Source organism: Micropterus salmoides, unplaced genomic scaffold (genome assembly GCF_014851395.1).
Source record: "Micropterus salmoides isolate LMB-PRFRI ecotype aquatic unplaced genomic scaffold, ASM1485139v1 Ms_hic_scaffold_2, whole genome shotgun sequence".
In the NCBI taxonomy this organism is placed as follows: Eukaryota; Metazoa; Chordata; class Actinopteri; order Centrarchiformes; family Centrarchidae; genus Micropterus; species Micropterus salmoides.
In genome coordinates, this window is record NW_024041150.1 from 50,926,492 (window position 1) to 50,953,868 (window position 27,377).

At 41.2% G+C, this 27,377-nt stretch overlaps 2 protein-coding genes across 2 annotated transcripts in view; both read left to right on the forward strand.

The window, feature by feature from the left end:
• The window catches only part of LOC119912033 (zinc finger protein 345-like), a 38,904-nt gene extending 16,048 nt beyond the window's left edge, over window positions 1-22,856 (forward strand). The window contains exons 3-6 of the mRNA XM_038731007.1: window positions 7,142-7,840; window positions 13,192-13,262; window positions 13,404-13,554; window positions 20,350-22,856. Of these exons, the coding sequence (XP_038586935.1) occupies window positions 7,142-7,840; window positions 13,192-13,262; window positions 13,404-13,554; window positions 20,350-21,441 (2,013 nt within the window). The 3' untranslated portion in view covers window positions 21,442-22,856. The remainder of the gene's footprint in view (window positions 1-7,141; window positions 7,841-13,191; window positions 13,263-13,403; window positions 13,555-20,349) is intronic.
• LOC119912663 (zinc finger protein 239-like) overlaps window positions 13,469-27,377 on the forward strand; it is a 136,334-nt gene continuing 122,425 nt past the window's right edge. Inside the window, exon 1 of the mRNA XM_038731950.1 lies at window positions 13,469-13,554. The gene's annotated coding sequence lies outside the window, so the exon portion shown is untranslated. The remainder of the gene's footprint in view (window positions 13,555-27,377) is intronic.

The window sequence follows — 27,377 nt, forward strand, 5'->3', positions numbered from 1 at the left end:
TACCGACAGTCTCCCAGAAGCAGCTGTGCGTGCGCAGTGTGCAACGTAGGTTTGTTGGGGACAATGACAACAACAAGACGTGCTGCTTAGATCTTTTACTGGTCGTATACTGGTTTTTATAAGAGGGCTGAGGGAAGCTTGATCGAAGAAAATAACCTTATAGCAAATGCAGGATGAGTTAATTTTTAGCTTTGCGTTGTCTAACTAGCTAACATCTTGCAAACTGAAGAAAACTTTACGAAACAAACAAAAGATTTGTTGTTTTGAAACCAAAATGGGTCACCTACGTGATTTGTGCAGACATTTACATTTACTCATTTGGCAGACGCTTTTATCCAAAGCGACTTACATTTGAGGAACAACATAAAAGCATCAACAGAGCAACTACAGATCTACAACTGACAATACATACTATTAAGAGCTCACAGTACATATCACATCAATGGGGTAGATACCTAGGGAAGGAAGTAAGAGTTAACAAAAAGTGCAATAAATACAAGATCATTGTAGGGGATAGAAGAAGAAGAGCACAGGAAGTGCATGTTAGAGGTTAGGCGTTAGAGGTGTTATAAGAGTAGTCATTCTGTATGCAAGCATTAGTGACTTGAATTTGATTCTGGAGGCCACGGGGAGCCAGTGGAGGTCACTGAGTAATGGAGTGACATGAGTCCTTTTGGGCTGATCAAAAACCAGACGCGCTGCTGCGTTCTGAACCATTTGTAAGGGTTTCACTGCACAAGCTGGAAGACCTGCTAGGAGGGCATTGCAATAGTTGATGCGAGAGATAACCATGGCCTGTACCAGAAGCTGGGTGGCGTACTGAGTGAGGTAGGGCCTGATTTTCCTTATGTTGTATAGAGAAAAGCGACATGACCGAGAGACAGTAGCAACATGGTCTGGAAAGGACAGCTGGTCATCAATCATGACACCCAAGTTTCTCACCACCTTGGTTGGAGTGATGTTTGCAGAGTCAATTTGTAGTGTGATGTTATGGTGGATAGATTGCTTGGCTGGAATGACCAAGAGTTCAGTCTTAGAGAAGTTTAGTTGAAGGTGGCAAGCCTTCATCCATGCAGATATGTCCGATAGACAGCCCGTGATTCGCGCCAAGACAGTGGGATCTCCTGGCGGGAAGGATAGGTAGAGTTGCGTGTCGTCTGCGTAGTGGTAAGAGAAGCCGTGCGAGTGAATGATCGGCCCCAGTGAGGTGGTGTAAATTGAGAAGAGAAGGGGCCCAAGCACTGAGCCTTGGGGCACCCCTGTGGAGAGTCAGTGGGAGGAGGATAATTGTCCTTGCCACAAAACATTGTAGGAACGCCCGAGAGGTAGGATTCGAACCACAGGAGTGCTTTACTCAAGATGCCCATTGCTGAGAGAGTGGATAGCAGGATCCTGTGGTTGACTGTGTCAAAGGCAGCTGATAGGTCAAGAAGGATAAGAACTGAGGATTGGGCTGCAGCTTTAGCTGACCTTAGGGCTTCTGATACAGACAGAAGAGCCGTTTCAGTAGAGTGGGCACTCTTAAAACCAGACCGATATGGATCTAGTGGGCACGTAGTTGGACGGCTACGGGTCAAGAGTTCTGATACTTCGCTCTCTGTGAGAGGAGTGAACGAGGAGAGTGAACAACCACTGACCTGGAAGGGCAGGGGAAAATATTAAGACAGCCTTTAGGCCTACCAGTTGTCTACCGAGTCCACTCTAGCATGAGCTTTGCAACTTTACAGCTGGCTCTGCCTAAACAATTGTCACACCTAATGCCTCAACCTTAAACCCAATCAGAGAGACAGAGGAGGAGGGCAAGTCTGCGAGTTACACACCTGCTGCCGATCCGACAACTACGTGCACGTCGTGGTTCCTTGTGGGTCTATTTCAGTTAGCCAGCTATTTAAAAGCGTTAAAATATTCTTCGCGTGGTTCATCAACGGTGATAAATTATCCGAAAGTCCCACGAGGTGCAGATATCTCGGCACAACACCAGTGAGGCTGGGGCTTGGTCTCCTCAGCAAGTGTTCCTCCAATGCCACTGCACACTTGCACGCTACGCCTACACATGCGCACTGACGACCCAGGGTTAGGGTTACAATTTTGGATTTAGTCACGCACTTCAAAAACATTTATTGAGAGTTTTATGCCTTTTTAAATTTATTTTCAGCATTAAATGTTGAAATATATATTGTAATAGGCTGTATATTAACTTATTGGGAGAAAACTGGTTGTTCTATGTAAAATCAGACGTTGAGCACCCCCATATCACCAAAATGGCATGATCCTTGTTTTGCTGCGAAGACCTGCGCGGGACAGTTTTCTTGATCACGTTTCCGCTGATTTTGACCATTACTGCCCGCTCCCGCAACATGTGTTTTCACTCCCGCAGTATATTTTTTAACCGCCCGCCCCCACGCAATTTGTCTTTGGTCCCGCGGGATCCCAATGCAGCTCTCTACTGCGAAGCTTCAACTGTGAGATTGACAGTCGAATCAAGCTCTGCCCATCGAAGCATCGAATCTTCGACTACTATAAAGCCCCAGTTTAAACTTCATCCCCGTTGCGGCACTATCGAAACTAACACTAAACTCGTGGCTGCATACAGAGAGCGCCGCTAGGCAACTACATCATCAGACAGACTTTTATACAGATATGGTTTTCGTATGTTTACCTAAGTTACTGGCTGTTATTTTAATGTTTATGCAAAAAATTTCAGTTTTATTTGTGGTTTCAATATAAGATAAAAATACACACTGAAAATAGTTTCAGTGTGTGTATCAGTACATTTTGATCTTTTTAAGCCCATTTATGATAACTAAAGCCCAGCTGGCCGATATGAGCTAAACAAAGATGAAGCCTTCACTCGTGTCATGAGTGTTGCATAGTTTGCTCACCAGAGGGTGCGTTGCAGCTCCTCTGTTAACACTGCAGCACCACAAAACACAAAAGAAAACAATCCCCTGACCGGAGTCTACCGGAGCTTGTAGAGACACGGAGAGTGGCTGTGTTACTGTTAAACTGACAAAGAGACACGCACCAGCATCAAAACTGGCCCCCCACACACGTTTCCGTGGCAACTGACCTTATTCTTTGTTTTATTACCACATCAAAGGGATACTCCTTGTCTCACCTAAGTGTGACATGGTCCAGACACTGAACTTTCAATGTAAAACGGACTGCAGTCTCCAAAGACTCAAAGCATTTAATTAAATCTTTAGTTACCTGATTACGTTTGCCTCTATTTGAGTAGTTATGTTAACTGTTGTTGCTATCTGTTGTTGATATTAGTGCTGAAAAGAAGTTTCTTGTGCAGTGTTTTTATTTTCAGCAAGACACTCCTTCATCTAATGTAATCCAAGCTTTCCTCATGTAACCTGAGCTTCCCCAAGTGGACGAAATAAGTATTACATGCCCTCGTCGGAAATGCCGTTAAATGTATAAATATCCTGACCAATAATGCGACAATTGTTTCCTGTTACCAAATGCTTAGAACAGTACAACCGTTCAACCATTGAGGTTTGATTGTGGAAAATGTTTGATTATAATATGTGCAAATAGATTTCTTTTAGACATTAAGTTTAGAAAGGCAGTCCCATGGGAAACCTGAGACACCCCCTGGGGAACCACGCCCCAGACAACAAAAGAGCGACACGCGACCTCGTTTCGCTCTCTTCTCTTCGCTGTTGGCTCTCTGCCACCCTGCTCGTCCCTCTGGACGCTTCGGCACGCGCAGCGTGCCTCGCCAGGCAACGCCCAGACTCGGCCAGCGAAACAAACAGGCCCTTTTGTTCGCCTGAAGCTACACACCCTGAAGTGCCGCGACATCGATCTGCCCCTCAGTTTGTTTTATTTTCTTTATTTCTTTTGTTTGTTAAAGTTATCAGTCCGTTAAGTTACACTGGACTAATTCAGGAACGACCAAGTTCCATTTTAAGCCTTTTTTCGTCGAGCCAACTTCACCGAGGTCAGACCAAGCCACGTGGTCTCGCCAGCTACAACGAAGGAAACCTGAAAACAGCCGAATTGCCAGACGGAGGAGGCGTTTTCAATCAGACACGGAGAACCCTGGAGAATCCCTAGCAAAAAGCCAGGATCGGGCAGCTAGAGTGGGACCAGCAACAGGCCAAAAGCAGACTGTCGACAAGCAGTAAGACTTAACACACGTTCTGTGATCAGATGTCCATTTTAACTCCTAAAATCATAGCACTAGTTTACTTTCAGTAGCTCTTCTATGCCGTATGAGTCAAATGCTTCCCACAATCGAACCTCCAGGCTCGTTGCTCAGCAAATGTTTATGTTCCCTGTATCCAACCATCTTTTTATCACCTTAGTTAGAGAATAAATTCACTGTAATATAACCAAGAGCTGTGTGTGTTGCCTATTTATAGTTCCTGCCAAGAGAATTGACCCCTTTAGATATGAGACTGACTGACTGATTAAAATAATTGAGCGATTATTAACTAACTGATCACTAGTAATAATTGTATAATTATTCAAAACTACCTAGAGGTCCGGAGACTCTAGGATTATAACAACTCCGGTGGTGCCCTGAAACGAGGAATGAAATAAAATTAAATAAAATGATTTTATGAATCTTAAAAATTCATAATTGGGTATCAATTCTTATAAATTTATTAAAATGCATAACTAATAAATTTAGGTCTGCTACAGTATCATAATCTAAATATCGGCTTTTTTTCACTTTAATATTGGCATTGGCCCCCAAAAGCCCATATCGGTCGGGCTCCAGTAGTGATAATGCTCTCTAGTTACTTCCCAGCCGTGTATAAAATCAGCAAATCAATGCATGGATTAACACATTTAAATGATATTCTTTGTGTGGTTAATCAATGGTGATAAATGATCCGATTGTCCCGAGACACCAGCGGCTGGAGCTCCTTCTCTCTTCGACACACACGTTTCACCCACCCTTTCCCAAAGGGTTAGTTATAATTGTTGGTTATTTTTATACTATTTAAAAACATTTATTAAAAGCTTTTTTCTTTTCACATTTTTATTAACAGCATTACATGTTGATATTGATCTTGCAATAGGCTGAATATTATTGGGCGGAAACTGGTGATTCTATTTAAAATCAGACATTGTGCAGGCAGCTGACTTGCAATGTTGACAGAGCAGCTGTGTGTGTGAGTCACTGAACTTAAACTGTTTGTGCACTGTAGCACGATGCTAACAATCTATCCGAAAAGGCAGATCACGGAGAAATTTTAAACGTTCACGATCGAATATCGTAATATCGCACACCCCTTTGATTAAAAAAAAATATATATATGAATGAAAAATAAAACTTTGGATGAATATGATGAAGAGCAGTAAACAATAGGTGATGTGACAAATAAAATGTACTGCGTAGTGTTAAAGGATATCAGAATATGAAATGAATAGAAAGCCTGAAACTGAGCTGAAGTCGTCTTTGATGTGAGTTGGATCATTTCAATTTCCCCTGAAACATTTAGCCTAATAAATGGACATCATGATCATAGTCTGGGTTACTCAATAGGCCTAATTAATACACAATCATTCTATTCAATCAATTAATAACATAATCTTGACGGAACGAAAAAGGCGGAACTCGGAAATGCGAAAGTGCAGCTCTGGACAGTCTGTGCGGACTGTTAAACTCTGTCTGTTGTTTTCCAGCTACTACGGAGGCAGTTGGCGCTTGCAAACATCTCCTCTTCAGACTGCGGTCTGGAAGCTGAACGGGATGTTATTTGGCTGCTGTAAAGTTGGTTTGTTGTAATTCATCCACATAGTGAGTACACAGATGAACGAAATGCTGTTTCTCAAGGCCCATGGTGCTCAATACAAGATTACTATAATCAACTTGCAAGACGAGACACAAACTTGTAACTACACTATACGAGACAAAAAAAGTAACCGATATATGAAGGTGGAGTGAACGTGGTTTGGCTGGAGCATTGTAAAGCGCAGTTCAACATGTATGTGACTCTTTACTAATATAAACAGCAGCTTCATAAATAAAGATAGCAGCAGAGGTCAGTAATAATGTAATTATGCTTTGCAATGTACATTTATATGAAATAACATTAAATAGCAAAACTTTATTACTACCTACTACTTTAGATTGTTACAAATACTTAGTATATCGTATTCGTTTTACAATTGCATCGTAGTCGTTGACCAAATAATCGAATCGTGAGACCAGTGAAGATGCATTACCCCTAATAAATACAGAGTGCAGGTTGTTGTTCATGTGCAGGTGTTTCTTAAACAGATAACAGCTACAGAGAGAAAACCTGTTGCTCTGCAGTAATAACTGTGAGACTTAGTATCAGCACAGAACATGTGTGCAGACACAAACTCCATCAAAGGTCTCTACAGCTGTTACAACTGACTAAAAGTTGTGATCAACTGCCGCTGTCATCTGAAATGGAGGTCGCATCACGTGACACTTTGGAGGAAAGGACCTCTTATTATTAAGCAATTAAGAGACTTGAGAAGCAGCCACTTTTTCAATGGAAGTCCAAAAAAAGGATTCACGGGTGTCTAGCTGCAGGTCACTAATGTGGAGTTGCTTCGGGTGCAGGCTCAGTTCTCTTGTTTGAAGCAGACTGCTTCAGTGAGCTACTTCCTGTTATGATGGCTTTTTTCATTCACCATGCACAAACAAACAGGGTTAGCCTGAGAGGTTTATAAACCGGCTTCCTGGAATGGACACATGGTTAACTTTGGTATTTTCCCATTTATTGTTTCTATTGGACAAATTGGGATAAAGTTTTTAGAGACTGCTCCAGTGTCGGCAGCAGGGAAACAGGGCTTCAACTTAATCCTTGAGGGCAATTGCTCCCCGCCCAAGTACGTCCACTTAAGTGCTTATTTTTGTCACTGATTGGCTCAAATTGTTAGTAGGATCCCCTGGTATACCCTAACCCTTTCTGTGTTACCAGAAACGGTCATTAATCAGATTCCTATAGACGTCTGCGCCACCCCAGGTCCCTCTGTGGACACATCCCTGCTGTTGGTTGTCACAGACGGTAATGCATTCGTCATACTTTAACATTGTGGGGTTTTGTTCCACATATATGCTCTAAATGTAATTTATGGTTCCAGATAGCTCGCTCCACCATGACACCTGTTTTTCTCTCTGTATGTCTGTCTTTTGCTATAGAAACAGAGAGGAAGTGAGAAACCTAGACGTCACCGCTGTCAGCAGTGTGGCGAGTCCTTCACAAGATCTGGACATTTAAAGATTCATCAGAGACGTCACACTGGAGAGAAACCGTACAGCTGTGACCTGTGTGAGAAAACGTTCACTACACCAGGTCAACAAAGAAAGCACCGACGTGTTCACACTGGAGAGAAACCATACCGCTGTGACCTGTGTGGGAAAGCGTTCACTACATTAGGCGTACTAAAACGGCACGTACGTGTTCACACTGGAGAGAAACCGTACAGCTGTGAGCACTGTGGGAAAACCTTCACTACATCAGATGACCTAAAAATCCATGAACGCATTCACACTGGAGAGAAACCGTACAGCTGTGAGCACTGTGGAAAAGCCTTCAATCAAAAAGGTCACCTAATAACCCATACACGCGTTCACACTGGAGAGAAACCGTACTGGTGTGAACAATGTGGGAAAATGTTTTCCCAGGGTAGTAACCTTAAAAGCCACCAACTTGTTCACACTGGAGAGAAACCGTACAGCTGTGACCAGTGTGGGAAAGCTTTCACTAGACTATGTTACCTAGAAGTCCACAGATATTGTCACACTGGGAGGAAACCATATAGCTGTGTCCAATGTGGGAAAACGTCTACTAGCAATCAGTTTCTCAAAAGACATGAATGCATTCACACTGAATCAGTCTAAAACTGTTAGCCGATTCCTCTCCACATTATCATGTGACTGTGATGGATTAGCGTCATGTGATGACGCTTGGAGAGTAACTACACTCCCAAATTCTGCTAGTTCCCTCGATACGTATTAAAAAGATTAAGACTAAATGACAAAGCATTTAATGTGCGCATTAAAATCCTAAAGAAGACTCCTAATTAGCTAAAGAGGACTAGTTTGCATCTCTTATTTACTTCTCCAACCTCAGCTTCTCCTTGGTCACCACCTTCATTTCTGTAACAACCAGTGTCCTAAAAACTGAAATATAATTGAACTATCATGTACAGTATGTCTACAGGACAGAGCTGCACACCAGTTTAGCTTGTATGTTCTCAACTATGCACAAGTACTTCTTACTAATTTAAGTAGGAGAACTTGCACAATCAGTGGCTGAAATACTTTTTGGCCCCACTGTACATAGCAATTGTAAATCACTTTGGATAAGAAGAGTCGGCTAAATGTAATATAATGTAAGAACCACTGGATGCTGCGATGTGGCTGTTGATGGACAGGATGAGAAATTGCTAATGAATTTAAGTAATTGAAAAGGGTGGTGTGAAAATAGATTTTGGCTAAAATATTTGTTGTTGTTTGCAGTAATACCATCCAAACAATGAAACCACACTTACATAACCTATTCAGACATAATAAATTTAGATTGGTCAGTAAATCTATTGTATTTATTTATATTCAACTTGTTGTTAATTCTATAGTATTGACGGATGCAATTCTATAGATTGGTGAAGCATAACAGTTAAATTCTTCACATAGGCACTATAATTTGATGATTGTGTATTAATTAGCCTATAACTCTCTGATCTCTTATTAAATGAATGCTTATGAGTCTGACTGTATACCTCAACCTTAAAAACAAATCACACCATAATGTAGGGATGTGATTCATTTACATTGGAACAACATTTCTTAACAAATAGGCAGCACATGAAATCCAGCGTGATGAATCAGAAAATTAGTACGTTTTATTAAGTCTCTGCCTCTGCATGCTGTCACACGTCTGACCGGCCTCCGTGCTCCACACAGAACGCTGGCCGACAAACTGTGCAGTTTAGCTCGATACTCATCAAGAAGGTTATTTGATGTCTTCCACTCTCCTCGTCGTTGGTACCTTTGCGTCCGCTTTCGTTGCAGAGGTGACGCCAAGAGACCCGTCTTACCTGAGTCGGATTGGCCATGAACCTGACTGTATTAATGAAACCAACAACGGCAGCAAGCAAGTATTAACCAGTCGTGGGTAGAAAAGAGTCTTCACAGAATGCAGGTGGGATGATTTGCATGGGATGCTGCATTAAAGACAACACGGAAATACGGGACATACCGCGTCACGCATTAATTCAAAACGGGACGCGCTATTTAGTTATTAAATACGGGACAATTCCGTATTTTAAGGGATGGTTAAATAATCATTATTATTATTATTATTGCCATAATCAAGCAGCCCTAGTTGCCAAATAAGGCAGTGGGTTTAATTAATGTTTGACCTGAATATCTTGAGTCAAGTCAGTAATTGGTAGTTTGGTGTTTATTGATCTCTTGATGCCATAAAAAGACCCTTTTTGCTCTCTTTTCACAGCCAAGCTCAAAGTTTCTCACCTGTTAAAAAATGGTTTGACACACATCAGTAGCTTGTCTGGAAAATGATCTCTTTGGTTTTGGGTTGGTTGACTGTCAGGCTCCAGGTTGTCCAGTTTGTGCGACGCTCCACTCAGTATACTTCAGTGACAGTGTGTTGGAGTCTTTTTAATGACCCATCAGCTTCTCGGTTTTCTGAGTTTTCTAGTGACTTTAAGCTCATTGTTTATCCGTCGGCTGCATGTTTACTGTTCTGGTTCGCTCTCATAGCGTAGAATAAAAGGAAACACAGTAAAAAGCTACAGTGTGGAAATGTAAGGAATTAGATTTTCAGCGCCCCCGGGCCCTGCGAACTCTGAAGAAGACGGGCGCTCCATTTAGGGTAACCACGGTAACGGCTTTTGTGCGTTACACAGTTGTAGCCTATTTAAGTGACGTGAAAATTATAGGCTGCATAACTTTACCTGATAGGCCTTCATCTAGTTTTGCGGGGAAGTTCCTGTTGATGTCGTGATAACTATTTAGATTCTGGAAATTCAAACGGCGACCATCAGTCTCTCTTTCAATGATTTGTGCTCCGTGTCGCGTCCAAAAAGTTCAAGACCATTCAACTCCGTCGGCAGGTGTGTGTGTGAGGCGAGCACAACCGTAACAGTTTCTCGGGAATGCACCTGCTTGTCGCTGCACCTTGCTGTTTATGTTGCTCCCTGATAAAAGAAATATGTTTCTGCTGATACCTGAAAACAGATTTAAATATGTCAACCTGTTGCTCAGAAGGAGCCTGTTATGATCGTGGCTCTCGACTCTAACTTGTTTTAACAAGCCAGATTAAAGGTAATGCCCTGCCAGTGGCAAATAGCTTTGGTTTAATATTTGATGTGATTACATTAATGTTTAAGTTGAGATTTACAAGAAATGCCGATATTAAAGTGAAAAAGATTTATAAGCCGATATTTAGATTTTGAAAATGATTTGGATAGTAGACCCCTTGTATATCCATCCTGTATAAATTACACTTAGAACAGGCTGATACTGAAAGCGGTACTATATGTGGGTTATAAAACCTTTTTCCTACATGGATTATGTTAATAAAATTACAGTCTCAACAACTTCACATGTAAACAATTGCACGTCAATAAATATTTGTTACTGGAAGGTGCAATCTGCTGTAATAACTACTTCCAATTTAGTATATTCACATCTAGTTAACGATACAACAAATCCACGGCTCGGTCCAGCAGTGGACTCAGGGCCCCGTTTCAGAAAACGAGTTCAAGAATCTCTGAGTGTAAACCTGAACTCTGAGCTGTCAAACTCAGAGTTTCTGGTTTCAGAACAGGTGTTTAAAATGAGTTCAGTCAACTCAGAGTATGTTGAGCCTGCTGGAAGCGCATGCGTGGGGATGAAAAAAAGCCTCATCAATGGAGCTCCGATACTACGAGTCACTATGGCAACGGGTAAATAAATAAAGGCAGAGCCTCCATTTTAATCGGGTGGAGCGAGAAATATGAATGCTGCCAACGTGGACTATGATGGGCTTTAAAATGCAGGAGTGGAGGAAGGAGTCAATACTTTAACAATATTACATTTTATTCAGCGTTGCTCATTCATCATTTACCAGACTGGAGTTTCCTTAATGAATGATAAAGTGCTGGGATTCACCTGCAGCCTGTTATTCATTTTAAAAAGCTACAGGCCTGTTTATGCAGCTGGAACCTGACGGGACTAAATGCCGGTGGCAATAACTGAAGATAAAAATATTAATGAACAGATTAGACACAGTTTAGGCTCCTGATGGACCTGTGATTGTAAAGTGACAGTCAGACTCAGCAGGTCTATTGATGACTTTTTTTGCAGTGGAAAATGTGTCTAGGTTCAAACTGACTGTGAAGTTTTAGAAATCTAATCTTGCTCATTTTGTATTTTATGAAATGCTGTCAAAATACATTCAAGCTATCAAAAGATAATCTAAAACTGTTGTTTCAGCTGCACCACAGTCATCCTCAACAATCATATTCACATCTTATCCAGCTGATAACTACGATAGGAATGTTCAATCTGTGCGACTACAATATGAAAGGTTACTGTTCATTGATCAGTTTTATACAGATTACAGTTTAAACAGTAGCCTATACTGCAGCACTCTAACGCACGGTAAGTGTTTTTGTGCAACTGTTGCCAACCTGACAGCAGCCTTAATGTCCACAGAGTCACTGAGTTATAAAGGACAGTGCAGCTTATAGATTTTATTCTGTGCTGAGGATAAATTTACGATGTCCAAAGATAACTCTCTGTCCTTACAACGATGACAGGTTGATCATAAAAGAGGTCATGTTCAAGAAGCTCGTGTGTTAAAAAACAAAAACTAACAGCCTATTTAACCGTGATTTTGATGTTTCTGAAGACGTAATTGTGTCCCAGTATGTGCTTTGATATCGACAGTATGTATGAGGAAATGTCAGACGGCCGCTTCAGGCTCCGCAGGAGGAGTCAGAGAGCGTAGTAAAGTAAACCTCCTCCCAAGCAGGTCAGGTTCACAGCGCAAGTTACAAACCTAGAGTTTATCTGATCTCGCTCTCTGAAACTGAAAACCCAGAGTTTCACTCATCTCGGGCTCAACTAACTCAGAGTTTGAACCTCAGAGGGCTGTGGTGCGATTATAAAACGATTATCAAATCTTCAAATCCCTTTTTTTTTTAATGTGATTTCTGGATAATTACTAAGCATTTGCACATTAAAATCCAAAACAAAATGTATCCTAATCCCTATCCCCTCCCTAATTTACTTTATGAATTTCAGCTCCTTTATGGTCACCACCGTCCTTCTCTCACCTCTACTGAGCAAAGAATGCACATCTTATTCTCTTACATTAACTTCTGGCATCTGTGCTCCCTTTACTCATCTTCTATTCACTCCTTTCTTCTAAATGTTCCATTTCACCTGCTTTCACATTTTAATTTCTTCTGGAGTCCCTGGATCTTGCAGTTAATCCTGCTGCTGTCCCTTGCTGTGATGTCTGTCCTTCCTCTCCCCTTGCTGACTCATCTGTGTGATAAAATACCACAAACAGTCAGATCAGCTACATTCGTTAGTGAGCAGTGATGAGGTGATGAAGCATTATGAAGCTTTGGGGCTTTAAGCTGAGCACAGTTGCATCTGGTGGTGTGTAAAACCTTTAGACTGAGGCCGAAACGCCACCGTAACTCGCTGATACCAATAATTTTAGTCTCAAGCGTGCAATAAAAGAGGGTTAACTCTAACCTGACAGTTGATATTTATGAGATTCAGACATGTGATTGGACAGTGATATTCATTAAACTAGCCTTTAGTTACATTAGTACAGGAGCAAAATGAACTGAATGAAACCTGGTTCACAGCGTAAGTTGGCGGGTTACAGACCCAGAGTTGATCTGATCTCGCTCTCTGAAACCGAAAACCAAGAGTTTCTCTTATCTTGGGCTCAACGTGACTCAGTTTTGTTGATGTTTACTGTTGCTTTACTGCTTGTCAATTATTATGTGAAGATATGAAGTTTTATGGGCTGGGCTAAGACCCCCTGGTTTAAACATTTATTTAGGCTACACAAACAGTCCAGTCACTTAACGAGGCTGCTGATGAGTTAAAAGAAATATTTTGTAAATGGTAAAAAAGTAGGCTAGTGTTGTATTTTCCAGAACAAGCAGCGCATGACACATCCGCACAGCGTTTGGCTCGATGTTTGTTCTGTTCTCCAGACTGCAAACAAACTTAAAACCAGCTCTGGTGAGTCAGTTCATTTCAAACAGAGTCTCCAGCTGCTGATACAGTAACGATGGTTTGTGAATCTCTGCGGGACAAAAAGCTTCAATCTGCTAAGCGCTTAGCAACAGTAACTAAGGGGAGCTTAACGTGCTTCGCGCGAGAACACGGAGCTCCACAAGGTCCCGCAGCGCTCCTGTATCTGAAGAGCTCCGACAGTCACAAAGGAGACCTGCTGGATCTCAGAGACCAGGACCAAGAGCGGGATGGAGGAGGACAACCAGGACCCGGAGCCCCGGAGCAACAACGTCCCCGGAGGACAAACAGCAGGCTCGAGCTCTGATAGCACCGATGTTCAGGTCAGTGTTCATGAACACAGCTAGCAGCTAACAAGAAGCTAACGTGGCGTTAGCTCGGCCTGGTTCCGACACGTAGCTTCATATTGACTGTAAACAAGATGTAATGTAGCAGGATTCAACAGTGGAGCCATCAGAACCCCGTATCTCTACAGAACCCACACTTAATGTGACGGTCGGAACCGGAGAGGAGGAGGAGGAGGAGGAGGAGGAGCAGGAGGAGGAGGAGGTCTCTTGTAGCATGTAGCCTGCTGCCTGGGTGTTAGCATGCTAGCTAAGACTGGACAAAGCTAAAGTTAACTTCCGGTTCGGCAGTTAAGGGAAACTTAACTGTGATTTTTTTCACCCGTCCCCAAGCGACGCGTCCCAGAACATCGTCCCATAAGCACCACAACACTCACTAATACTTACAGTATGCATGTACAGGTAATAGAGAGCGTTCAGAAAGACTGCTTAGGCTTTGTGTTATCAACACTGCAAAGACTTTACAACCAATGACAGTTACAGGTGGGCAAGGGCGTCAGTTTGTGTGGCGGAGACTTTTAGGGGCTCAGATTAGAGTTGTGACGATGCAGAATACTGGGGTCACAAGAACAAGACTAGAAGTTATTTTAATACTATTTAAAAGAAGTATTAATTGATAAAAATATACAATTGGGGGTCCTCGCTCAGACGAGTTTGAGCATTAAACACTTAATTTCCCGCATTCTGGAGCCATTTTCTGCACCAGTAAACGTCTTTATTTATATAAAGGGCAACACAAAATTCAGATGGCATATGACAATTCTGAATATACAATGCAGATCTGTTTTTCTATATTTACATTGTATTGCATGTTTTCTTAATGTGCCTTATTGTTATTTAACATTTCTTGAATTTGAGGGTCGTGATGGTGCAGTGGATAATTAAGTTCTGAAAATGGTCCAGTCAGCAGCAGAATCTGTGGCTTGAGCCCATGCAACATTTCTCTCTCTCATCATAAAGGTTAACTCTTCAGTGAGCCATAGATTATTCCTCCCGCTAATTCTAAATGTCTTTTTAAAGGAGCGTGCTTATTACAAATAGCTGAAAAGGCATTGCAAGGCATGTTTAACATCAGCTATCAGACAGACACCCTCCAAATTACAGTTGTACAGATCATGATTAAAAGCCTGTTATTAAAATGCTTATAACACCTTTTAAAAACATAACAAGGTTTACGTTTAGGTAGGCCAATCCCAGTTAAGATCACCCATTAGAATTACTTTGGAGTGATTAAGGTTGAGTAGTATTTCATAAAGAGAGGAAATAGTTTATTTTGTGGCGGATCGTGGCCTGTAACAGCCAACAATAATGAGGTGTATGTCCTTGAATAAATTTACTTTCAATGCCAGTAGATCAAATTGTTTGACTTTACTTACTGACAATGTAAGCAACTCTGCCCCCCTTGCCTGAACGATCTGCTCTGAATATATTCGCCATCCTATAGCATCATATTATCTGTTCATGTTGATTTTAACCACGTTTCTGGTAAGACCATGATGTCCATGTCTGTTATATCAACCCACAGTCTTAGCGTGTTCATTTTTGGAAGGAGACTTATAACTTTAAAATACGTGAGTCCAAGTCCGGATCTGTTTTTGAAGTCACATGGGGTATATATTAGAGCCCGACCGATATATTGGCCGATATGAGCTAATTGCATTTAATCGCCATTGGCCGTTTATAACGGCAGATATGTGACTATTAAAAAAGAAACCTAGAGTCACATCCAACAAAAACAATCTGAAAACAATCAGCTGACCGGAGTTTACAGGAGCTCACTGCAGCATGTAGAAACCAAACACGCAGAGGGCTGTGTGAGCGGTGAGTCGTTTTTTTGTCAAGTTACATTAGTCATTACATGACTTAAATAATTATAATAAAAAAACATTCATGACTTGTTAACCCTCCGTTTTTCTCTGCCATCTCCCGGCTTCCTAGCAGCTCACCGCAGGTTAATGTTACGGTAGCTGAGTGTTGGAAGCTGCTGACAGACGTAACTGTAGATTTATTCTGAAACAGTGTGGCAGTTCTAGTGAACGGTCCACATTTATCTCTAGTTCATCACTAAATATTCTCTAAAATCACATAACATTACAGCAGCTCATGCTGCCCGTTGCTAAATTAGCCACAAAGCTAATGGCGTGTTTATCAGTGGAGGAGCGCTAACATCGTAATGAGCCGTTAAACTATAGTTTCTGACGTATTCTAAATATATCTGCAGTTAGTCTGCGTGTCTGAAATGATTAAACCAGAGCGGACATGTAAATAAACGTGAGCTGAACAAGAAAATAACACGGCTTCCTGTAGCTCCTCTTTGTGTGACGTTGTAGATGTGAAACGCTGTAGTCAGAGCCGTAACGGCTGGTTTTTGAGACTATTATCTATTTTATTAACATAATCCATTTAGGAAACAGTTTTATAGCCCACATACATACCAACTTTCAATATCATCCTGTTCTAAGTGTAGTTTATACAGGAAAGGGGTCTACTATCCAAATCATTCTTAAAATCAAAATATCGCCTTATAAATCAGCTCTTTTTCACTTAATATCGGCATTGGCCCCCAAAAACCCATATAGTATATATTTGTTTTTTGTGAGTCAGGCCCAGGATCTGGTGGTCTTTCCCAGCAAAAGGAGTAAAACAATAGACTTACTGTGGGCTTTTCATCATGGTTATTTAAGTTGTTCACTATTAGCAGGTGTAAAGAGGGGCTCACTTTTATTTGACGCATCCTACCACCCAGGTTTGTAGGGTATAAAAGAGGCCCAGACCTGATCAAATGGCACCAATGTGATCAGTTAGGCTCACCATACAAGCCATTTACCAGTAGTCAGGTGAAGCAGGCCATCCAGAAGACAGAGTAGGTTCGAAATTGACCTTTCGCTAAGCCACGCCCTGAATACACAGCTGGCCAATCACAGCCATTGACTCTAATGTAAAAGGCGATGTTGTCTAAATTATTTTGCCAGTATTTTTCTAAGATATGGTCAAACGCTGTTCCTGGGGCACTTGTAATAGTTACAGTTTCAACCCAGAGAGGTTGAAAGGAGAAGTATGATTAATTCTCTTTCCAAAACCGGAAATAAATCAAGAAAAATGTCAGCTGTGGATTGTTCCTAATGTAATGTTAGTTAGCCAACGCTAGCTAACTTCCTACTGAATGTAACGTTATAAATCCCTACGGTTCTGCTTTTTACTGATAGTAATAATGAATAGAGGACTACCCAGCGGTAAAGGAACAGTGTCGATCGTTCGTATCATCTTTTGTCTCTGTCGTCGGGGGATGCGGTGGTTCACTTGTACTGTGTGATCGGTAGGCTTTAGCTTCTATCTTTCATTTTTTTCACGTCAGTTTGACAGCCTGAATAAAACCTTCAAATGTATAATGCAACTGCAAAACTTCTTTCTGAGATTGCTTTTTCCAACAAATTTTACAGTATTTCTCTGGGGAGTGCAGTAATAGACAGTGGCAGCGCCGACAGTTTGTCGGACTGAGCAACAGTAACTAAGGGGGGCGGGGCTTAGCAAAGGGTCAATTCCCTCGAGTCATTCAGCAGATGATTTAAAATATTAGCCATTTCAATTCATCAGGCCAGTGGCAGTAATCAATCTCCTGTTAGGATTGATTTAAATACAACAAGATACTATAGAAAGACACTAGATAAACCACTGGTTTCCCAGAAGAGATTACTTTCCTTGGTTAGGTTTTGCAGAAGCCAGGAACAGATGTCAAATGCCAAAGTGTGTGAGCATGCGCGGAGCAGCTTCCACAAAACACACTGTTAGAGGTCTGTAATATTATGAGATGTGTAAGAATAATTTCTGTCATTTTGAAACTATGGCAGAACAAATTAAACTGGCGGGCCGCCATGTTCTATTTATTAATGTGAATCGCTGTATTGACATTTACAAATTGTGCCTTTCCTTTGCTAGCGTTCATCTCAATTAGCAATCATGATTTATGGGTAACCATAACTTGATGTTTTCTGCTCAGATGCTGAAGCATTTCCGTTGTGCTGTTGTGGTAGGCTAGTTATGTTTTACAGCAGACACTCAGGCATGCAAACTCCTCACCTTTCAGCAAATCAGACAGGGTGTCTCATATGGACGCTAAAGGGTACCTTTTGCATCAAATAATGCTTCGTCAGCCTATCTGAAAGCATCTGTAACACACAAGTAATTATGAACAGGCACATTTTTGGTAACATACTTTGACTGACAGGACCACTTTTGTCAGGAAGCAAGCCTGATGTAAGACAGAAGTAAGCTAGCTTACGATGTTAACTGTCCTGTCAGATACAGTAATGTTGCCAAGTTTATAACTTATCCCACTCTTATTAACCAATAATGTTAGCTAAGCTAATTGTTCATTTATTTATTTATTATTTATTTTAAACCGGTGGCAGCACCCTGGATGTAACGGAGTTTAACGTCAGCAAGACAAAATGTGTCGGCATCTGTTTCATTTATACTGGGTATGTGTCTCTATCACTTTTTACAGCACTTGTTAAAAATGCTTTGATAAAAAGCTTGTTAAATAAATGAAAGTACTTTGAAAAGGTTTATTTGAACATATTTATTTAACATAAGATAAGACAAGCTACAAATTATAAAATTACCCATAAATGTGCATTCACCGGTTCGTACCATTTTAACAACTTCTTGTCACAGTTTCTTTTTGGCCAAGATTTCCGTTCTCTCCCATAGTTCTCTCCCTGTGAACATGAGAAAAGCATTTATCCGGATTTTCCGACCTGAAAATCTGACCCACATGAATCATCAGATCTGCAGATCTGTAATAAAAAAAAAAAAAAGGGAGGGGTACAGGAGCTGTCTGAGTGAAATGGAAAGGATTTCAGGACATCTACAGGTTGACAAAACAAAGTTTTCTTCCTTTCCAAGTACAGTATCAACAAGGATGTTCGTTTGCGTTCAGCTCATAGACTGTAGCCTATATAAGCTTCAGCTGCCAATTCCACTGTGCTCTCGCGCCTCACTGGTACGTAAGGTGTTGGGCAGTAACACTGTAATATTATTTTTCCCTGAAAAGAGTAGTGTAATGGTCGCTCCACGCTCCTCATCAACAGACAGGCAAACAAGCGCTCCGTGTGGTAACCATGGCAACGGCTTCTGTGTGACTAAATCGGTCGTTCTCGTCTCAGGCATACGCCCACCCGCTGCCAGAGTTGAAATGTCAAACTTTTTCATAGCGTTTTTCAATAGACAGAGAGTTTCCTGAAGAATATAACTTTCTTCAGCAGTTAGGCCACCAGGTCTTAAACAGGCGACGACATTTGTTGCTGTCTATTATTTAAAAAAAAAAAAAAATCTATTAACTTAGACTCAATTATTTCATATTGCATATTTAGCTGTGGAAGTTGAGTAAAAAATGAATTCAAAATAAAAAATTATTATAGAAACTGATCTGAAAGCAACACAGAATGAGTCTTTCTACATTATATTCTGTAACTAATTAATTTAATTAAATGATTGATTCAATTTTCATCTCTCATCTGAATTTTGTTTCCCTTTACACAAATAAAAACCTTTCACCATAAATGAATGTAGGAAAGGCAGAAATTGGTGCAAATTGACCAGAATGCAGGAAATTAAGTGTTTAATGCTCTAAATTTTATGGAGGAGGATCCCCAATGCGCTGTACATAGTTATATGGGTTAAACTAAACTTTAGTAATCGGCGTACTCAAGTTTCTCGATGAACAGTTTGAGCCCTAAATGTGGATTATGTTCCGCAGTAGGGCTGCAGCTAACGATGATTTTAATACTCGAAGCTTCAAGATTATTTCATCGATTCATTGATGCATCATTTAAGAAGTAATTTTGATTGGCGACTTCAGAAATTCATGGCCAGTTTGGAAATTAGTGTGTCATACAGCAAACATCAGACCAACAACATCAACAGACCAACAACCAGACAGCTGCTTTACCAACACAAACATTACCCGAGTGCTATACAAGTTATACTAACGTGCAGCTCCCCGACACCCAGGTAACTCACAACTGTGACATTATAACCCAAACTCATGGCCCAACCAAGAGAAAAACAAACACACATGTATACATTTGCAGCTGAGGATTACTTTGGCTAGCCTTCAACTAAACAATCATGATTTCAATTAAATGCTAAAGTTACTGTTACCTTGTCTGTGGGCAAAACACCGGGTGCTTTCTGATCAGGTGCTCTCGTGCTGTTGCGGTTACGTAAGGCGAAATAAGTTTCGTTTTATGGTGGACGAACTGTAACATTACAGTGTTGTTTTCTTTAAGCTTGAAATAACACCATACTTTGGAACCTTCTTGGTCCTTCGCTATTTTTTCTCTCTTCCTCCACTTTTCAAATAGTAATAAATGTCCATGCGAAGCAATGTGCTATATATTTATATGGATTAAACAAAGCCTTGATTCATTTATATTTATATTCATTTATCTGACGCTTTAATCCAAAGCGACTTACAATTGCTATGCATGTCAGGTGTCTTGCTCAGGGCCACAATGGTGGATGTCTCACAGTAGGAATCGAACCCAGGTCTCCCACACCAAAGGCAAGCATCATATCTATGCGCCATCAACACCCCATGCCATAATTCAAAGAATTTGCGGTAATGCATTTTAGTAATTGATTTAATTGATGAATCATTTCAGCCGTATTACACAGACATGCTTTAAATGTATTTCACGGTTCTTTGTATCTTGCTCCACCATGACATCTGCCTTACTGTCTTTCTCTCTGAATGTCTGTTTGTTGCTATAGAAACTGAGAGGAAGAGAGGGACTCGAACGTCACCGCTGTCAGCACTGTAACAAATCCTTCACAAGATCTGGATCTTTAAAGATTCATCAGAGGCTTCACACTGGAGAGAAACCGTACAGCTGTGACCAGTGTGAGAAAGCTTTTACCACATCAGACAAACTAAAAGTCCACCGACGCGCTCACACTGGAGAGAAACCGTACAGCTGTGACCAATGTGAGAAAGCTTTCACTAGCGCAGGTAACCTAAAAGTCCACCAACGTGTTCACACTGGGGAGAAACCTTACTGGTGTGACCAATGTGGGAAAGCTTTCACTACATCAAGTATATTAAAAGAACATCAACGGATTCACACTGGCGAGAAACCGTACAGCTGTGACCAATGTGGGAAAGCTTTCATTAGCTCAGGTGGACTAAAAGTCCACCAACGTGTTCATGCTGGGGTGAAACCCTATTGGTGTTCCCAATGTGGGAAAGCTTTTACTACGTCTGGTGTACTAAAAGAGCATCAACGTATTCACAGTGGAGAGAAACCATACAGCTGTGACCAATGTGCGAAAGCTTTTATTAGCGCTGGTATACTTAAAGTACACCAGCGTGTTCACACTGGTGTGAAACCCTATTGGTGTGACCAATGTGGGAAAACTTTCACTACATCAAGTGTACTGAAAGAACATCAACGTATTCATACTGGAGAGAAACCGTACAGCTGTGACCAGTGTGGGAACGCTTTCATTAGCTCAGGAAGACTAAAAGTCCACCAACGTCTTCACGCTGGAGTGAAACCTTACTGGTGTGACCAATGTGGGAAAGCTTTCATTAGCTCAGGTGACCTTAAAATGCACGAACGTGTTCACACTGGAGAGAAACCTTACAGCTGTGACCAATGTGGGAAAGCTTTCATTAGTTCAGGAGACCTTAAAATCCACCAACGTGTTCACACTGGAGAGAAACCTTACTGTTGTGACCAATGTGGAAAAGCTTTTTCTCAGCGTAGCAACCTTAAACGCCACAAAGGCAGTCACGCTGCTTCCTTTAGAAAATTTTTCAGAGCCAGGCCAGCGGTTCCCTCCTGCCTCCTCCTCATTCCTTGATAGATATATTTTTATATTCTGAGCTTTAGTAACGATAACGTAATATTCTTTGTTATTGTGTCTATAATTACATCCTATCTTGCTCTTCCTCCCCCAAAATCCTGCCGTTGTCACACACTGTAGGTATGAGGACATGCCACCCACCCTCACCCAGTCTGCTGGAGGGAGAGTCCTGTAAGAGCCATGATTCTCGATCCACTTGGGTGGAAACAGGGACTACAAAAACACTACAGACATTTGTGTTCAGTCTGAACAAACCTTTGTTCTTGTGAACGTATGGTCGTCATTATTGGACTGCATTTTAACTGCTGTTTGCTTTCTGTTATTTCTGTAAATGTGTTGCTTTCTGTTGAACTTGCATCCTGCCAGGGTTGGTGCCGTAATCAGGGATGTGATTTTTTTTTTTCCGGAATCAGTGGTACGTAACGTGTTGGTAATACTGTAATATTACGTTTCCCAGTAAAGAATAATGTAACACTACTGAACGCACCATCCCTGATGTGAATGCGTTACCGTCACCGGTCCTTCTGTTGTTCAAGTCAGCTGTTAGCCAAAAAGCTAAAGGAAGGATGGAGAACAGGGAGAGAGAGGTATTTTCGACAGCTGTAAGTAAGGTTATTACAATCATTGTGTCACGATGCAAAGAACATTGTCGTCCGTTGTAAACTTTGTGCAACAAGCAAAAAGCTTTTAACTGCGAACCATTCTACATTTATACTTGGGCTAATGTTAATTGAAGCATCAGCTAAAGCAGCTCAGCAATGTGAAACTCAGAAAGAAACTCCGGCCGCTGCTGCCAGTGCTGCTTGGACTCATCAGGAGACAGTGGGGTTGTATCACCCTGTAGTAAGTAGAGTAGCTAATATTACTTTTTGAAGGAGTATATGCTAAGTAACTAGTAGGTGAAAACTATATTAGTTAGAGTTGACTATAAGGATTGGATAAATTAGGCATGTTTTGATTATTGCTTGTTATAGCCTAGGCTATGTCTAATGTTTATTTTTTTTACACAACGGCTTCTGTGTGATTGGCGCGATCCCATGAAACTGGCTTCCACTAACTTCCACTGAACTAATTTGAAAGTTAGTAGTTATATTATTTAGCTATAGATGCAATTTTTTTCATGTCAGTTGTTGTTTATCTGTTGATGTTAAAAACAAAAAGTTAAAAAACATAATTAAAAAAATTATTATTTTAGAGAGGCTGTGATGATGCTGTGGATTAGACACTTTGATTCCCACTGCAACACATCCACCAAATAACTTATTGGCATGGGTCCTGCTTTACCATCCATGTTTTATTGGTGTGTGGGGGGGTATCAGTATATTTTCTGTGTAATAATCTGAGCTGTAGACTTGAGACTTGGACGCAAGTCCTTTTCAAAATTCTCATTAAATTAGTCGACACAAAGAGAAGCTTTGACTCATTATTTGAAACTGGATGTTCAATGAACTGTTTCCATTCAACAATATTTGTTGTGGGTTCAGAAAACATGACATTCTCCATCCATCCATCCATCATCAACCGCTTGGAGCCAATCCCAGCTGACATCGGGTGAAAAGCGGGGTACAACCTGGACAGGTTGCCAATCCATCGCAGGGCCACACAGACAAATAACCAATCACACTCACACCTAAGGACAATTTAGGGTCACCAATTAACCTAGTCTGCATGTCTTTGGACGGTGGGAGGAAGCCGGAGCACCCCGAGAGACCCCACGCAGCCACAGGGAGAACATGCAAACTGCACACAGAAAGGCCGGGGCAACCGGAGTTTAAACCCACAACTTTCTTGCTGAGAAGCGACAGCGCTAACCACCGTGCCGCCCCATGCCAGATTCTGTCGGGTCCAAAAAAATTATAATCGCAACACTGCATGAACTGAACTCACAGATGTAAGACTTTGTCTATGTACACAAAGGTCTATTTCTCTCAAATAATGTTCCCAAATCTGTCAATCAGTGTTAGTGAGCACTTCTCTTTTGCCGAGATAATCCATCCACTTCACAAGTGTGGCATATCAAGATGCTGATCAGACAGCATGGATTTTGCACAGGTGTGCCTTAGGCTGGCCACAATAAAAGGCCACTCGAAAAATGTGCAGTTGCATCACACAGCACAATGCCACAGATGTTGCAAGTTTTCTCATCTGGCTCGTTTTCAGTAGTTTCTGTAACATTAAAGTTAGTTAGTGTTATCAGGCCGAAGAATCAGCTGCAGGCTCACGAAAGCAGTAACAGAGAATAGTTACGGTATATCTCAGATTCACAATGCAATATATAAAATCATTTTCACAATATTGCCTACACACACACGCCTGTCTATAGATTTGTCTCACTCTTACCCCTGCTTTGGCTAACCTTGTCCTTTCTCCCAATACTGTTTCCTTCCCAGATTATTTCCCACACTTTTTTGTACCTGGTATCTTGTTTCCTCTACCTGCAGCTCTCGGTGTGCAGCAGTCTCTGTGAGCGTCTCCCTCTTATTTTCTCGTAGCAGTCAGCCTTGACAGCAGCTACAGCAGGTCAGTCATAGTGAGCCAGTCCCAAATACTGTCAGCAATCTTTACATCTTGTCATGGTCACATATGTTTCATCAGCTAATATATCTCCTATGTTATAATATTTCTAGTCACAGATCACCTCCAGTAGTATCAGCAGAAACCAAAGCAGCAGCAGCAACTGTTCCCTGTAAGTTATGTCAGCCCACCGTGTTTTAAAGCTAGATCTGGGTATTTCCTGTGTTTCTTTTTGAAACTGTGTCACAGCATTTGTTGACTTATCGATACAGAAGCATGTGTATATGCATATAATCAAGGAATACATAACAGCCCTATTTAAATCCTTGTTCCATGTGGCCCTTTTATACTTTGAGCGCCTGCCCTTCCAAAGGTCTCTGCACGGCCCTGGTCTCGCTCAAGCCGTAAGACTGAATCCTGACCTGGAGGGCATCAGAGTAAAAGGTATAGAATAAAAAATATGTCTTTATGGGGACGACGTCTTGGTCAGTCTAAAGAAAGCAGAGTCAGGAATACCAAGATTAATGGATTTCCTGCAGATGTATGGACCACTGTCCATTAAGGGTGTAGCCTACCCTTAACGTTGATAAAACACAACAATATCTAGACAGACAGGCCTCCCTGCCCCTGGAACTTGGCAACAGAATTATGACAATAAAGACAAACATTTTACCCAGATTACTTTTTTTAAATTTGTTTCAGTCCTTACCCATTTGTGTCCCTGATAGTCAATACAGAGAATGGGATAAGACGATATACCGTTTTATCTGGAACGGCAAAGCTCCCAGGGTGAGATATAAAACTTTAAAGCTGCCAATGTGCAGTGGGGGGATGTGCTTGCCAAGACTCAAAGATTACTATTTAGCAGCAAAAATAAGACCACTCTTGCTCTGCTGCAATAACACATTATGTCTACCAGTCAAAAACCAGGATTTCATAGACTTGAAAACCATCTCAGATAGATACGGCCTTGCTCAGACGGATTTCTATAGGTAGCCTACCTCCTACTCCGGCACTACTTTGATGAGAACATTAAAGGACCATCAATTATTACCAAAATGTCTATGAAAGCCTATAATACCAAAACTGTCAAGAACTACACTGAAGGCCACTCGAAAATGCGCAGTTTCACTGTTATGGGAGGGTGAGGGAAGCAGTCAGTATCTGGTGTGACCACCAGCTGATTAGCGACAACCAGCTGCAGCTGCGATAATGATGTCACGGCATATACCTGGAGAGAGAGAGAGAGCGAGAGAGAAAGAGGGAGAGAACACCTGGACCACAAACGCTACCCAACACAGGACCTGACAGGACGTAACAATGTCAAATAGCTTGTGCTGTGCTGTTTGGCAGTGAGCGATCACCAGCAGCGTTACGCTTATATTATTATTATTATTATTATTATGGACCTTAATTGAAGTCATCATCATCACTGACACTACGGCATGGCACACACATATCGTCACTTTTTGTTGAAAAGTGGTGGGGACATTTAAAGGCTCAGATTAGGGGTGTGATGAAAACACTTTGCCTACGAGACGTGACGACGCAGAATATTGGGGTCACCAGAACAAGACAAGGAGATACTGTTTTAGATGAAAAATCACTGATGAAATATTAGACAGGTAATCAAAAAAGAGCATTAAACACTTCATTTCCTGCATTCTGGAGACATTTTCTGCACCAATTCGTGGTGGAAATGTCTTTATTTATAGAAAGGGAAACAAACTTCAGGCTAAAGTAGCACATATGTAAACAATAGCTGACTACTCACCAACTCGGCCTTTGAGCCACCAACCACTTCATGGCCGTTTATCTCTACAACTCCATTGGCTATACATGTTTGCACTTATGCAAAATGTTGATCCCTTATCAAGTGTTCCTGCCCTTGTGATCGTTGCCTCTGTTGTGTTTTCTGTCCTTTCTGCACCACTCAGCTGTCCAGTTGCCGCCCGTGGGACTAGTTTTACAAATAGCTAGTAGGTCTAGTTAAAACAAGATCTTCTACACCTTTCTCTGACTTACTGCATCTTTAAACTCTTCACACTAAATAAATACTATCTCAAAGCATATAGCATGGCTAAAGTAGCACATATGTAAACAATAGCTGACTACTCACCAGCCCACAGCAAAAGGAGAACACCTGTCATGCATCTCTTTCAATGACTGTCCTCCTGGTGCAACAGCGGTGCCTTTTTAAATCTTTCCTGTTGGCCTCTGAGCCACCAACCACTTCATTTATCTCTACAACTTGACATCTACTTATTTGTAGGCCCAGGCAAGCAGTTTTAGGTGTGCATCCAGGTCCAGGAAGAACAATGAACATCATAAAACATCTGCAGTTTAAGAAACATGACATCATGCTGTCTATGAAGATTCTCAGTCATCCAGGTCATAGTTATCCAACGAAGGTTAAAATGAAGGGCAACTGGACTTGGTTGAAGCTACTTTCAGCCAGTTGTCCTTCATTTTAACCTTCGTTGGATGACATCATGCTGCTGCAGCTATCTGAAAAAGTTACTGACATTGAACCTGTAAAACTTCCTAACTGTTCCCAGGCTCCCAAACTGTGAGTTGGGATCTTTCCCCTTTAATGAGTCTGAGTTCAAGAGACTTTTTTAAATGTGAAATTATTTGTGGTAGAAGTAGTTTCTGTTGTTGTTCATTTTTTTAGACTTAAAACTGTTTTTAACTGTTTCTTTTTCTTCTATCACTCTCATGTATTGTATCAGACGGGAGCTGGTTCAGATAGCAGGTCATGGAGCAACAACTGCACAATCTGATGGTACAAAAGAAAGTGAGTGGAATCTTTTTTACTATTATCACAGTCAGTTTTCTTATTTTTGCTTATATACACTTTCTTTTCAAGCTCAACTTGAAAAGAAAGCACATTTCAAGGTGTTTCATAAGCCAGTTGAGACATCATTTAATAAAGCAGGCTAATAGCTGAAGTTGCTGTAAGACTCTTAAAGATGTTTGGATGCAGTTTTATAAAAGTACAAATAATCAGATTCCTTTGGTAAATGACAGCAGTGTGTTCAGTTGTTGGTAGAATGATGCTCTGCGTAAAAGTTAAGCAGATGTGTTATACAAAAAAAACACTTTCTCTTCTCATCTAGGATCCGAATCAAGTTCTCTCAAATGTGCCAACATTAACGTTGTGAAATGTCCGTGGGTCAAAGACGAAGACATAAAACCACCACTTGACCACGAGTTCTGTGGCAAAACTATTGATTCCAGTCCTATTGCAGTGGATGCATGTCCAGTGAGTTGGCATGGCTTCTCACTTTATTTCTCATTAGATGTGTTTCAACTTTATATATAAATACGTTTATAAATAAATAATACAAATGTCTGTAACAAACAATGTATAAATCTTTCTCACAGGGTGACTCTGGTGGAGGAGTGGTGTACAAGGA